This window comes from Ranitomeya variabilis, chromosome 4 (assembly GCF_051348905.1).
Source record: "Ranitomeya variabilis isolate aRanVar5 chromosome 4, aRanVar5.hap1, whole genome shotgun sequence".
NCBI classification, from domain to species: domain Eukaryota; kingdom Metazoa; phylum Chordata; class Amphibia; order Anura; family Dendrobatidae; genus Ranitomeya; species Ranitomeya variabilis.
In genome coordinates, this window is record NC_135235.1 from 6926377 (window position 1) to 6941086 (window position 14710).

At 46.6% G+C, this 14710-nt stretch overlaps 1 protein-coding gene across 1 annotated transcript in view; it reads left to right on the forward strand.

Moving 5' to 3' along the window:
- Positions 1-7362, forward strand: part of VAX1 (ventral anterior homeobox 1) — a 101440-nt gene extending 94078 nt beyond the window's left edge. Inside the window, exon 3 of the mRNA XM_077257894.1 lies at positions 6067-7362. Within this exon, the coding sequence (XP_077114009.1) occupies positions 6067-6534 (468 nt within the window). The 3' untranslated portion in view covers positions 6535-7362. The remainder of the gene's footprint in view (positions 1-6066) is intronic.
- The last annotated feature ends 7348 nt before the right edge of the window (positions 7363-14710 follow it).

A 14710-nucleotide genomic window follows, 5' to 3' on the forward strand; every position in this document is an offset into this window, starting at 1 on the left:
AATCAGTAGCCTACCTTCTAGCGCCTGGGTGTTGTAGTACTTCCCTGCTGAGCACCACGGGATAATCCTCACAACTGTCGTGTATGTTTCTGTTCTTTCTCTCCGTCCCCCAGTTGGTATGGATAGGACGCACCCGTATGACGGGGTAGGCCTGGAGCTATTTTATAGGGACCCTAGAGACGCCCCTCTCCCACAATTGCCTCCGTTGTCTTCATTAGGTGAAAAAGGTGAGACAGCCAACCTAAAGTTAACTGTCCTGCCGTTGGTTCAAAGTAATGCATAGAGTCTATTACTTCCTCAGCGTTCCGGCCGCCGGCTACGCGCCTCAGTAGGATGTTGCCGATCTTGGGGCACGACTCCTACTGGTTCTATCGCCTTAGTGCTGTGATCTCGTTTCTCACTTCTCCACAATATACTTCGCTTCGTGTCCTTTCTTAAGATGCCGCCACAATGAGGTGCAGGCACGGCTCTGTAACAATCTGTCCTTTCGCTAGGCCTCTGTCAGGATCCCACCCCTGACAGGGACCCCCCTGAATCTTCCCAAGTAAAGCTCTCCTCTCACTGGATGTTACCTGGGCAAAACCCAGTCAGCTTCTCTCTAACTTCCTATCCAACCCCCAGTTTTACCAGAGTGTGAGGAGTGGCCTAATACATAGAACCCTTTGCTCCCCCCGGTGGCCGGAGTGTGAAGTGTAGTGTGTGACTGTGATACCTGCTCAGGTGAACTCCTTAAGTGCCATCAGACGTAACATCACTCCCCTTAGTGGCAGAGCGACATTACTGCAACGACCAGGACTCTGGGGCGCTGCACATACATTTTATGCTATCCTATCCGGTACGTTTATAGCACTATTTGGAGTAAACATCACTCCTGCATCATAAAACACTGGTGCTCGTTACTCACAGCCTTTAGTGTGTATACAGTAGTGGTACTTACACTCGTTCACTACACACCATCAGGCACGATTTAGCACCAGACACCTATATTCTTTAGTGTGTGCAAGGTGGAATTGATACCTGGTATCAGATACCACGCACACTCTCTGGCGAGTGCAGTGGGACTAACATCCATTTTGTGCACAGCGTCAGGGCCAATATTATCTTGTACAGCATTATGCAGTAGTACCAATTAGACATTCTACTCAGGACGGTTCTTTTGGTATTAGGCATTTTCTAGGTCATAGCTGTAGCGCGATATCCATACTACTTTTCATGTTTGATATACTTGTATTAAACACAGCTTCAGTACTTGAATTGTCATATTCCTCAGTAATTCCACTTTTAACACTTTGATCATTATTTTGCTTTTTCAGGTATTTCATTCTATCTCTACAAACTGTGCAGTCAGCCTTTAGATGCCCTGATTTCTTGCAGACAAAACACTAACTTGTTTTCTTCAAATGACTTATTTTTGGGGTAGATCTTGGGTTTTTAAAGCAGATTCTGCTTTGAATACACCACTGCTACTTACGCTTTCTGTCTTTCCCTTATTCTCATCTACAAGCTTTCCTCTGACATACTCCATGGTAAACTCATATCTGGGTGTGTATTCAGTGCAGTTACAAGTGTGTCATAGCTTTCTTGTAGACCGCTTAGTATTAGTTCAAAAACATGGAAATAATGTAGATCGTCCCCAATGCCCCACAGGTGCTCCACAATTTCTAGAGTGTGTCTTATGTAATCCTGCATATCCTGGCCCTTATTTATCTTAGACTGATACAGCTTTCACATTAAATAGAGTTAATTGCTGAGATTTATCCTTTCATGCACTTTCTGCAGCTGTTCCCACATTTCTTTTGCAGTTTCACATTTAAATACATGCAGAATCTGATCATCACATACAGTAAAGACCAAAAGTTTGGACACACCTTCTCATTTAAAGGTTTTTCTGTGTTTTCATGACTATGAAAATTGTAAATTCACACTGAAGGCATCAAAACTATGAATTAACACGTGTGGAATTATATACTTAACAAAAAAAGTGTGAAACAACTGAAATTATGTCTTATATTCTAGGTTCTTCAAAGTAGCCACCTTTTGCTTTGATGACTGCTTTGCACACTCTTGGCATTCTCTTGATGAGCATCAAGAGGTAGTCACCGGGAATGGTCTTCCAACAATCTTGAAGGGGTTCCCAGAGATGCTTAGCACTTGTTGGCCCTTTTGCCTTCACTCTGCGGTCCAGCTCACCCCAAACCATCTCGATTGGGTTCAGGTCTGGTGACTGTGGAGGCCAGGTCATCTGGCGTAGCACCCCATCACTCTCCTTCTTGGTCAAATAGCCCTTACACAGCCTGGAGGTGTGTTTGGGGTCATTGTCCTGTTGAAAAATAAATGATGGTCCAACTAAACACAAACCGGATGGAATAGCATGCCTCTGCAAGATGCTGTGGTAGCCATGCTGGTTCAGTATGCCTTCAAAGGTGTCACCAGCAAAGCCCCCCCCCCCACACACCATCACACCTCCTCCTCCATGCTTCACGGTGGGAACCAGGCATGTAGAGTCCATCCATTCACCTTTTCTGCTTCGCACAAAGACACGGTGGTTGGAACCAAAGGTCTCAAATTTGGACTCATCAGACCAAAGCACAGATTTCCACTGGTCTAATGTCCATTCCTTGTGTTCTTTAGCCCAAACAAGTCTCTTCTGCTTGTTGCCTGTCCTTAGCAGTGGTTTCCTAGCAGCTATTTTACCATGAAGGCCTGCTGCACAAAGTCTCCTCTTAACAGTTGTTGTAGAGATGTGTCTGCTGCTAGAACTCTGTGTGGCATTGACCTGGTCTCTAATCTGAGCTGCTGTTAACCTGCGATTTCTGAGGCTGGTGACTCGGATAAACTTATCCTCAGAAGCAGAGATGACTCTTGGTCTTCCTTTCCTGGGGCGGTCCTCATGTGAGCCAGTTTCTTTGTAGCGCTTGATGGTTTTTGCAACTGACTTCTGCACAACACAACTGATGGTCCCAACCCCATTTATAAGGCAAGAAATCCCACTTATTAAACCTGACAGGGCACACCTGTGAAGTGAAAACCATTCCCAGTGACTACCTCTTGAAGCTCCTCAAGAGAATGCCAAGAGTGTGCAAAGCAGTCATCAAAGCAAAAGGTGGTTACTGTGAAGAACCTAGAATATAAGACATAATTTCAGTGGTTTCACACTTTTTTGTTAAGTATATAATTCCACATGTGTTAATTCATCGTTTTGATGCCTCCAGTGTGAATGTACAATTTTCATAGTCATGAAAATACAAAAAAATATTTAAATGAGAAGGTGTGTCCAAACTTTTGCTCTGTACTGTATATAGAGGGAGATGGTGCTGTGTGCTTTAAGATCCTTCTCTATGCAGTCTCCTGGTAGTGCATCAGGTATAGACTCCTGTGTGTATTTCCACTTATCTTCTCTTATCAGCAGCATCTTTCCCTTGAATTTCCAGGATTGGCATTTCTGATTAGTCAGATTTGGCACTGTGAACTTCCCAGAGTTGCTGCTGGCGGCCATGTTTGCACCTTCTTCTTCTTAGTACATGGTTATTCACTCTCCTCTGGGCTGTTCTTTAGATCTCTGGGCCCATAACCTACTGGCAGCAGATTAATCTGTGTACTGCCCAGACGTTCACAGTGAATATATATTTATTCGGGAACAGAGATAACAGCTTACAACTGGTATTTCTTAGCTTAGGATCTTAGCATCTTGTCTGTCAGCTTGTAAAGTGAAAGTAAAATGTGCTCCAGCTACACACAGTGTGAGCAGGAACTTCATGGTTTCTTTTATTAACAATGCATCATTGACAATATAACACTATTACTGAAGACAGACACTCATGTACCATTAAACAGTAGTAAATAGGAGTTGCTGCAACATACAGTATACAATAATAATCCAGGGGTCGCTCAGCTGTTACACAATGATGGTAGATGGGCCGAGATTCGGTGTCCAGCCTGGAGGATGTGATCATGGTAACCTCAATCCAGGGGTCGCTCAGCTGTTGCACAATGGTGGTGGATGGGCCGAGATTCGGTGTCCAGCCTGGAGGATGTGATCATGGTAACCTCAATCCAGGGGTCGCTCAGCTGTTGCACAATGGTGGTGGATGGGCCGAGATTCGGTGTCCAGCCTGGAGGATGTGATCATGGTAACCTCAATCCAGGGGTCGCTCAGCTGTTGCACAATGGTGGTGGATAGGCCAAGCTTTGGGGTCCAGCCTGGAGGATGTGATCATGGTAACCTCAATCCAGGGGCAGCTCAGCTGTTACACAATGATGGTGGATGGGCCGAGATTCGGTGTCCAGCCTGGAGGATGTGGTCATGGTAACCTCAATCCAGGGGCAGCTCAGCTGTTACACAATGATGGTAGATGGGCCGAGATTCGGTGTCCAGCCTGGAGGATGTGATCATGGTGACATCATCCAGGGGCAGCTCAGCTGTTGCACAACGGTGGTGGATGGGCCGAGATTCGGTGTCCAGCCTGGAGGATGTGATCATGGTAACCTCAATCCAGGGGCAGCTCAGCTGTTACACAATGATGGTGGATGGGCCGAGATTCGGTGTCCAGCCTGGAGGATGTGATCATGGTGACATCATCCAGGGGCAGCTCAGCTGTTGCACAACGGTGGTGGATGGGCCGAGATTCGGTGTCCAGCCTGGAGGATGTGATCATGGTAACCTCAATCCAGGGGTCGCTCAGCTGTTACACAATGATGGTGGATGGGCCGAGATTCGGTGTCCAGCCTGGAGGATGTGATTATGGTGACATCATCCAGGGGCAGCTCAGCTGTTGCACAATGGTGGTGGATAAGCCAAGCTTTGGGGTCCAGCCTGGAGGATGTGATCATGGTAACCTCAATCCAGGGGCAGCTCAGCTGTTACACAATGATGGTGGATGGGCCGAGATTCGGTGTCCAGCCTGGAGGATGTGATCATGGTAACCTCAATCCAGGGGCAGCTCAGCTGTTACACAATGATGGTGGATGGGCCGAGATTCGGTGTCCAGCCTGGAGGATGTGATCATGGTGACATCATCCAGGGGCAGCTCAGCTGTTGCACAATGGTGGTGGATAGGTCGAGCTTTGGGGTCCAGCCTGGAGGATGTGATCATGGTAACCTCAATCCAGGGGTCGCTCAGCTGTTACACAACGGTGGTGGATGGGCCGAGATTCGGTGTCCAGCCTGGAGGATGTGATCATGGTGATCTCAATCCAGGGGCAGCTCAGCTGTTACACAACGGTGGTGGATAGGCTGAGCTTTGTTGTACAGCCTGGAGGATGTGATCATGGTGACCTCAATCCAGGGGCAGCTCAGCTGTTACACAACGGTGGTGGATAGGTTGAGCTTTGTTGTACAGCCTGGAGGATGTGATCATGGTAACATCATCCAGGGGTGGCTCAGTTGTTACCTACAGGAATTAGGGCCCTTGGGTGATTGGAGCCCTTGTGGTGGACTGGCTTTGCTTCTGTGGCAAATCAGATCGTGCCGCACCTGGATTGCTGCTTGCCAATTGCCGTATGGCAGGCAGTTTAGGGGTTGCATAGTATCTGTGAATCACAGAATATACTTGATCCCACGAAGGACAAAATCTGGTAGGAGTTTGTATGTTCTCCCCGTGCTTGTGTGGGTTTCCTCCAGGTTCTCTAGATTCCTTCCACAGATTGATAAGGAATTTAGATTGTGAGCTCCAATGGGGACAGCGATGATGATTCCTGTACAGTGCTGTGGAATTAATGGCGCTGTATAACTGAGTGAAATAAAGACTTGCCCAATGCATCTCCTGACTCTTGCGATACTCAAGTGGTCTTTAATAAAAGCTGTGGCCTTTTTTTACACCAAAAATATCGTGTTGTGTGTTTTATTTTCTTGTGCCATGAAGTTTGGGTCATGTGCTAATAAGTGAGGGTCCATCCCATGTCCAGAAGTCATACATCTGCATCCTGAGGGTGCGGATACTGTTATATGTGCTGTCGGCCAGACAAGCCACCTCCGGATTGGCCCATCTCGCGGATGGGCAGGTCGGCCGTGATCTTGCATCCATCTCTCCCTTTCACAAGCTCATGGCCTGTTCTCTTCTCTTTCAGGTGAAGGTTTGGTTTCAGAACCGTAGGACTAAGCAGAAGAAGGACCAGGGAAAGGACTCTGAGCTGCGGTCAGTGGTGTCAGAGACGGCCGCCACCTGCAGTGTCCTCAGACTTTTAGAACAAGGCCGCCTCCTGTCGCCTCCTGGCTTGCCTGGACTAATACCTGCTTGTGCTACCAGTGCTTTAAGGACCCCAAGCAGTTCTGGTCCTGGGGCCCCCTCCCATCCTGATGTTACCAGCTCCCCTGCTCACCAGTCTGGACTCCACACCTCTCCCACTGGACACAGCATCTTCAGCATGCCAGTGCCATCTCTCCTGGGCACAGTCGCCAACCGGCTCACATCCAACCCCCTGACAATGGCGGGAAACCTGCAGGAACTGTCCGCCCGCTACCTCAGCTCCTCCGCTTTTGAGCCGTATTCTAGAAGCTCCTCCAAGGAGACGTTAGACAAGAAGTCTCTGGACTGACCTGCAGCTTGTGTGTGTCTGTGTGATAGGTGTACCTGTACCCGGACCTTACTGCACCCCAAACCACAGCGGCCGGGGAGGAGGGGACAGAATGCAGGAGCCAGGCGTCCGATCCAGGGTCAGTAAGGGAGTCAAAGTATCCACTGACATCATAGATGGCTCCACACATTCCCGCACATCTCTGCCCGGCTCCGGGATTCCACTGGACCGGACCCTCCTGCCTCCCAATAGTCACCTGCAGCTGCTGCCCGGTGTCCCACATCCCTGAAAGCAGCAGGGTACAGCTAGAGCGCCAATGGGGTGCTGAGGAGCCCAAGGGGCCACAAACAGAAAGCAAGACCTAGAGCATATGAATAGTGACAGGTAGAGTCCAACAACCCGCTCAGTGCTGCCCTGCACCTGGCGCCCCAGAGGGAAAGGTGCTGCTGGCCCTACTGTCCCACATAATGGGGAGGCAGCAAGTAGCAGCCGGCGCGGAGTCATCAATCATCCACAGCCCTCTGCACCCACTGATCTGCAGAATGCAGACTGCTGCCTCCGATATGTGCTGACCCAGAACACTGCAGGAGTGAGGAGTCAGCGTGTAACCCTGTACTCACCGAGTCCTGTCCTATCCTCCAGTCACCTCCACAGCTGCTCCAGAGCTGCACTCACTATTCTGCTGTTACATCGTGTCTTATCCTCCAGTCACCTCCAGAGCTGCACTCACTATTCTGCTGTTACATCGTGTCTTATCCTCCAGTCACCTCCAGAGCTGCACTCAGTATTCTGCTGTTACATCATGTCTTATCCTCCAGTCACCTCCAGAACTGCACTCACTATCCTGCTGTTACATCACGTTTTATCCTCCAGTGACATCTAGAGCCGCACTCACTATGCTGCTACAGGATAAGAAACGATGTAACAGCAGAATAGTGACTGCAGCTCTGGAGGTGAATGGAGGATAAGACAATGTAACAGCAGAACAGTGACTGCAGCTCTGGAGGTCAAATAAATAAGGCAGCACACTGCGGCGCTAAAGCATGCAAACATGAAACATGAAAATTGAACTGCATTACTGCACTAGAAATATGAAAAATGAGAGCGTTTAGCGTATAAAATGGCCAATTCATGTGTACCTGGTAGCCACATTAAGGCATCTCTCGTATACCAGGTCCTACACTTTCCTTTACTCGCTGAGAATAAACGTCTTCATCTGAATGGGAACCTGTGACTCCTCTTCTTAGACTAAATTTCTCTCTCTCTTTGTGGAGGGGTAATGGACCTGCTGCGATTAAAACACCTGCGGCTAAGAGGCGGAGTGCTCAGTCAGAAGGCTAATGAATACAAATTTAAAAAACTGACCGTCACAAAAGGCGCAGATTCTGACCTGCGGTTTCTGCCAAGAAATTCAGAATCTGCACAGAAAATTCCACAGTCAAATCTGCAACGTGTGCACATAGCTTTAGTGTGAACCGGTGCTGAACCTAGAGTCACCAACTCGTATACAGTCAAATAAATAAGGCAGCACACTGCGGCGCGCTCCACAGAGAGCGAGAAACTTAGTCTAAGGCCGGCGTCACACTGGCGTATTGCATCCGATGCGATATGCTAATGACCCTCGGCTCCTGCTGTGCTGTCAGCAGGAGCCGAGTGTTCTCTCGCACAGGGAGGATCGGAGCACAACTGCGGAGGAGGCGGAGAAATTAATTTCTCCATCTCCTCCATTGCTGGGGTCCGCTTATAACGCACAGCACTCGGATGATATCCAAGTGATGTGCGCTGTCTCACTCGCACCCATAGGCTTATATGGGAGTGAGTGAGCCGACAGTCGGCCGAGTGACCATGCTGCAATTGTCTCGGACTGAGGATAACGGCCGACAAAAAATTCTTCTGGGAGCTGCCCCATAGCGTAACATTGGTCCGAGTGCAATGCGATTTTTTATCGCATTGCACTCAGCCGTTTAAAACGCCAGTGTGACCCCGGCCTAAGAAGAGGAGTCACAGGTTCCCATTCAGATGAAGACGTTTATTCTCAGCGAGGAAAGGAAAGCGTAGGACCTGGTATACGAGAGATGCCTTAATGTGGCTACCAGGTACACATGAATTGGCCAATTTATGTGCTAAACGCTCTCATATTTCTAGTGCAGTAATGCAGTTCAATTTTCATGTTTCATGTTTGCAGGTTTTAGTGCCGCAGTGTGCTGCCTTATTTATTTGACTGTATACGAGTTGGTGACTCTAGGTTCAGCACCTGTTCACCCTTAGTCTATGTTTGGATGTGACGGTCAGTTTTTTGAAATTTGCAGCTCTGGAGGTGAGTGGAGGATAAGACATGATATAACAGCAGAATAGTGAGTGCAGCTCTGGAAGTGACTGGAGGATAAGACATGATGTAACAGCAGAATAGTGACTGCAGCTCTGGAGGTGACTGGAGGATAAGACAATGTAACAGCAGAATAGTGAGTGCAGTTCTGGAGGATAAGATATGATGATAGCAGAATTCTGATTGCAGCTCTGGAGCATAACACTAGATCAGTTATTTCTGTTGGTTACACGGTGACTCAGACTTACAATTTCGCATAATTACTTAGCAGCGAACTCCTAATAAATTTGGTGTTTTCCTAAAGTCAGAAAATGAAATCCTCTCCTGGTTTCAGCGCTATGAGGAGGTAGAGCTTTGTTGTAAATTTTGTGCCATTTTCTCTTTTTCAAGTGTCGTTCCATGGCTACCTTTGATTGGTGAGTTGTGACTGTAGGTCCCTCCCACTAGAGGCGGGGCTACAGATAACTGCAGTGCGGGGGATCCGCCTCTGAGGAGCCGCAGCATTGCTCACTTCATGGTGTTGTATCCACAGCTCCTGTTATTTCTGTGGGAAGTCGCCATGAAAGGCAGAGATGGGCGTAACACTTGAAAAGTTGCTGACTCCGCCCCTCACAAGTAAACCACACCCACTTTCCTGGTTTTTTTTAACTCCAAACTGCTGCATTCTGATGTGATGAATGTGGCCGTGGAGGCGGGAAATTACTAGTATAGCAATTACTCAATGTCCCTGCACTGACCCCAGTGGCCCCGGAGCTGCTCCCCTGTGACGCCCACACACAGCGGGAAATTACTAGTATAGCAATTGCTCAATGTCCCTGCACTGACCCCAGGGGCCCCGGAGCTGCTCCCCTGTGACGCCCACACACAGCGGGAAATTACTAGTATAGCAATTGCTCAATGTCCCTGCACTGACCCCAGGGGCCCCGGAACTGCTCCCCTGTGACGCCCACACACGGCGGGAAATTACTAGTATAGCAATTGCTCAATGTCCCTGCACTGACCCCAGGGGCCCCGGAGCTGCTCCCCTGTGACGCCCACACACGGCGGGAAATTACTAGTATAGCAATTGCTCAAAGTCCCTGCACTGACCCCAGGGGCCCCGGAGCTGCTCCCCTGTGACGCCCACACACGGCGGGAAATTACTAGTATAGCAATTGCTCAATGTCCCGGCACTGACCCCAGGGGCCCCGGAACTGCTCCCCTGTGACGCCCACACACGGCGGGAAATTACTAGTATAGCAATTGCTCAATGTCCCGGCACTGACCCCAGGGGCCCCGGAGCTGGGCCCCTTACGTCAGGGAATTGCTCACAGAGTTGTGCAGGTCTGGATAGTCCCGCAGTGTATGCCGCTCTCAGACACTTACCGGTGGGGCAGACCCCGGCATCAGACGCGTCCTGTGCCCCCGTCATCAGTGCCGCGCAGCGCTCACGTTATTTGTGGCCTGTTTGGATGATTATACCACCAGCGATTTGTCAGTTGTACTTGAATGTGTTGCAGGTTTTGGCGCCTCCTGATTGGCTGATGCGGAGATCACGCCATGTGACCGACCAATCAGGAGCCGCGCTCGACGCCTCAGTGTAATTATAGTCATTTAATTGTAAATTATTTAATGAAGGGAAAGCGGGAAAAATGGGAGCGAGACTTCCTGCGAGGTGTCGTTCAGTGGCGTCTTGTGTTGGTGTCGTGCGAGTGACTTGGCCGATATATACAATATATATATAGAAGACTTGTCTGTATATAGGGGCCGTATATATATATAAGCCGCGTCTGTATATAGGGGCCGTATATATATATAAGCCGTGTCTGTATATAGGGGCCGTATATATATATAAGCCGTGTCTGTATATAGGGGCCGTATATATATATATATAAGCCGCGTCTGTATATAGGGGCCATATATATATGCCGTGTCTGTATATAGGGGCCGTATATATATATATAAGCCGTGTCTGTATATAGGGGCCGTATATATATATAAGCCGTGTCTGTATATAGGGGCCGTATATATATATAAGCCGCGTCTGTATATAGGGGCCGTATATATATATGCCGTGTCTGTATATAGGGGCCGTATATATATATAAGCCGTGTCTGTATATAGGGGCCGTATATATATATAAGCCGTGTCTGTATATAGGGGCCATATATATAAGCCGTGTCTGTATATAGGGGCCGTATATATATATAAGCCGTGCCTGTATATAGGGGCCGTATATATATAAGCCGTGCCTGTATATAGGGGCCGTATATATATAAGCCGCGTCTGTATATAGGGGCCGTATATATATAAGCTGCGTCTGTATATAGGGGCCGTATATATATATATATAGAAGACTTGTCTGTATATAGGGGCCGTATATATATATAAGCCGCGTCTGTATATAGGGGCCGTATATATATATATATGCCGTGTCTGTATATAGGGGCCGTATATATATATAAGCCGTGTCTGTATATAGGGGCCGTATATATATAAGCCGTGTCTGTATATAGGGGCCGTATATATATATATAAGCCGTGCCTGTATATAGGGGCCGTATATATATAAGCCGTGCCTGTATATAGGGGCCGTATATATATAAGCCGTGCCTGTATATAGGGGCCGTATATATATGCCGTGTCTGTATATAGGGGCCGTATATATATATAAGCCGTGTCTGTATATAGGGGCCGTATATATATAAGCCGTGTCTGTATATAGGGGCCGTATATATATATGCCGTGTCTGTATATAGGGGCCGTATATATATAAGCCGTGCCTGTATATAGGGGCCGTATATATATATGCCGTGTCTGTATATAGGGGCCGTATATATAAAAGCCGTGTCTGTATATAGGGGCCGTATATATAAGCCGTGTCTGTATATAGGGGCCGTATATATATATGCCGTGTCTGTATATAGGGGCCGTATATATATATAAGCCGTGTCTGTATATAGTGGCCGTATATATATATATAAGCCGTGTCTGTATATAGGGGCCGTGTATACATTTATATATATATAGAAGCCGCGTCTGTATATAGGGGCCGTATATATATATAAGCCGCGTCTGTATATAGGGGCCGTATATATATAGAAGCCATGTCTGTATATAGGGGCCGTATATATAAGCCGTGTCTGTATATAGGGGCCGTATATATATAAGCCGTGTCTGTATATAGGGGCCGTGTATATATATAGAAGCCGTGTCTGTATATAGGGGCCGTATATATATATATATAAGCCGTGTCTGTATATAGGGGCCGTATATATATAGAAACCGTGTCTGTATATAGGGGCCGTATATATAAGCCGTGTCTGTATATAGGGGCCGTGTATATATATAAGCCGTGTCTGTATATAGGGGCCGTGTATATATATATATAGAAGCCACGTCTGTATATAGGGGCCGTATGTATATAAGCCGTGTCTGTATATAGGGGCCGTATATATATATAAGCCGTGTCTGTATATAGGGGCCGTATATATATATAAGCCGTGTCTGTATATAGGGGCCGTGTATATATATATAAGCCGCGTCTGTATATAGGGGCCGTATATATATAAGCCGTATCTGTATATAGGGGCCGTATATATATAAGACGTGTCTCTATATAGGGGCCGTATATATATAAATATATATATATATATAGAAGCCGTGTATGTACTCTATGTTCCAAATTATTATGCAAATGACATTTTTCTCGGATTTTCCTAAATGGTCGGTGTAAATGGCAGTCAGTCTAATAAAAGTCATCACCCGTTAGATTATACATCGAATTTTATTGAATAAACCTCCCAATGATAACAGTATAATCTCCACAATGAATAAAACCCCACAATGCACTGTTCCAAATTATTAGGCACAGTAGAATTTCTAAACATTTGATATAAAGAACTGAAAAGTCTCATTTGTGGAATTTGCAGCATTCGGAGGTCACATTCACCGAACAAAAAAGCTATTTAACTCCAAAACCTCCTAACAGGCCAAGTTACATGTTAACATAGGAGCCTTCTTTGATATCACCTTCACAATTCTTGCATCCATTGAACTTGTGAGTTTTTGGAGAGTTTCTGCTTGTATTTCTTCCCTCCCAGAGCTGCTGTTGTGATGTGATCGGCCTCCCACCCTCATAGATCTTTTGCTTGATGATTCTCCAAAGGTTCTCTACAGGGTTGAGGTCAGGGGAAGATGGTGGCCACACCATGAGTTTATCTCCTTTTATGCTCATAGCAGCCAATGACTTAGAGGTTTTCTTTGCAGCATGAGATGGGGCATTGTCAGCATGAAGATGGTTTTGCTCCTGAAGGCACTTTTCTGCTTGTGAACACTGTTTAGGAGTGGCCGAATAGTAGGTTTATGCACCACAGCAAGCCTTTGAAGGATCCTACACCTTGAGGTTCGAGGGACTCCAGAGGCACCAGCAGCTTCAAATAACTGTTTGCTGCTTTGTAATGGTACTTTGGCAACTGCTCTCTTAATCCAATGAATTTGTCTGCCAGAAAACTTCCTCATTATGCCTTTATTTGCATGAACTCTGTCTGTGCTCTGTTTCAGTCACAAATCTCATCAGAGTATGATGATCACTCTTAAGTTTTCGTGAAATATCTAATTTTTTCATACCTTGTCCAAGGCATTGCACTATTTAACGCTTTTCAGCAGCAGAGAGATCCTTTTTATTTCCCATATTGCTTGAAACCTGTGACCTGCATAACAATGTGGAACATCATTTTTGAGTAGTTTTCCTTTAATTATAATCACCTGGAAAACTAATTATCACATGTGTTTAAGATTGATTTCAGTGATCCATTGAGCCCTGAGACACAATACCATCCACGAGTTTATTTGAAAAACAAAACAATTAAATCTTTAAGACACTTAAATCCAATTTGCATAATAATTTGGAACACAGTGTATATATAGAGCCGTATATATATATATATATATATAGAAGACTTGTCTGTATATACAGTATAGGGGCAGTGTATATACAGCGGGTACGGAAAGTATTCAGACCCCTGTACATTTTTCACTCTTTGTTTCATTGCAGCCATTTGGTAAATTCAGTAAGGTTCATTTTTTTCTCATTAATGTACCATATTTTTTGGCATATAAGACACCCAACTTTTCGGGGGTCATCTTATACACCGGGTGTCGTCTTATACGGCGTGTGCAGGGAGCGGTCCCGGATGGTTCCCAGGGTCTGGAGGAGAGGAGACTCTCCTTCATGCCCTGGGATCCATATTTGTGTAAAAAAAAAAGAATTGAAAAAAATATATAGATATACTTACCTTCCGATGGCCCCCCAGAGTTGTCCCGGTTCTCAGCGGTGCAAGCAGCGGAGTCACAAAGGTCCTTCGTGGCGCGCAATGCATCCCTGGGAACGGAAGCCACCGCATGCACTGCTGAGAGCCGGGAGAACTCCGGGGGCCATCGGAAGGTAAGTATATGTATATTTTTTACTTTTATTCTTTTTTTTTTACACAAATATGGATCCCAGGGCCTGAAGGAGAGTCTCCTCTACCCCAGACCCTGGGAACCATCCGGGACCGCTCCCTGCACCATATGCGGCGACCTCAGAGCTCCGCACATGCCGTACCCGGCGTATAAGACGTCCCCCGACTTTTGAGATGATTTTCAGGGGTTAAAAAGTCATCTTATGCGCCGGAAAATACGGTACACTCTGCACTCCATCTTGTCTGAAAAAAAAAACAGAAATGTAGAAATTGTTGCGAATTTATTAAAAAATAAAACCTGAAATATCCCATGGTCATAAGTCTTCAGACCCTTTGCTCAGTATTGAGGAGAAGCCCCTTTTGAGCTAGTACAGCCATGAGTCTTCCTGGGAATGATACAACCAGTTCTTGACCCCTGGATTTTGGGATCC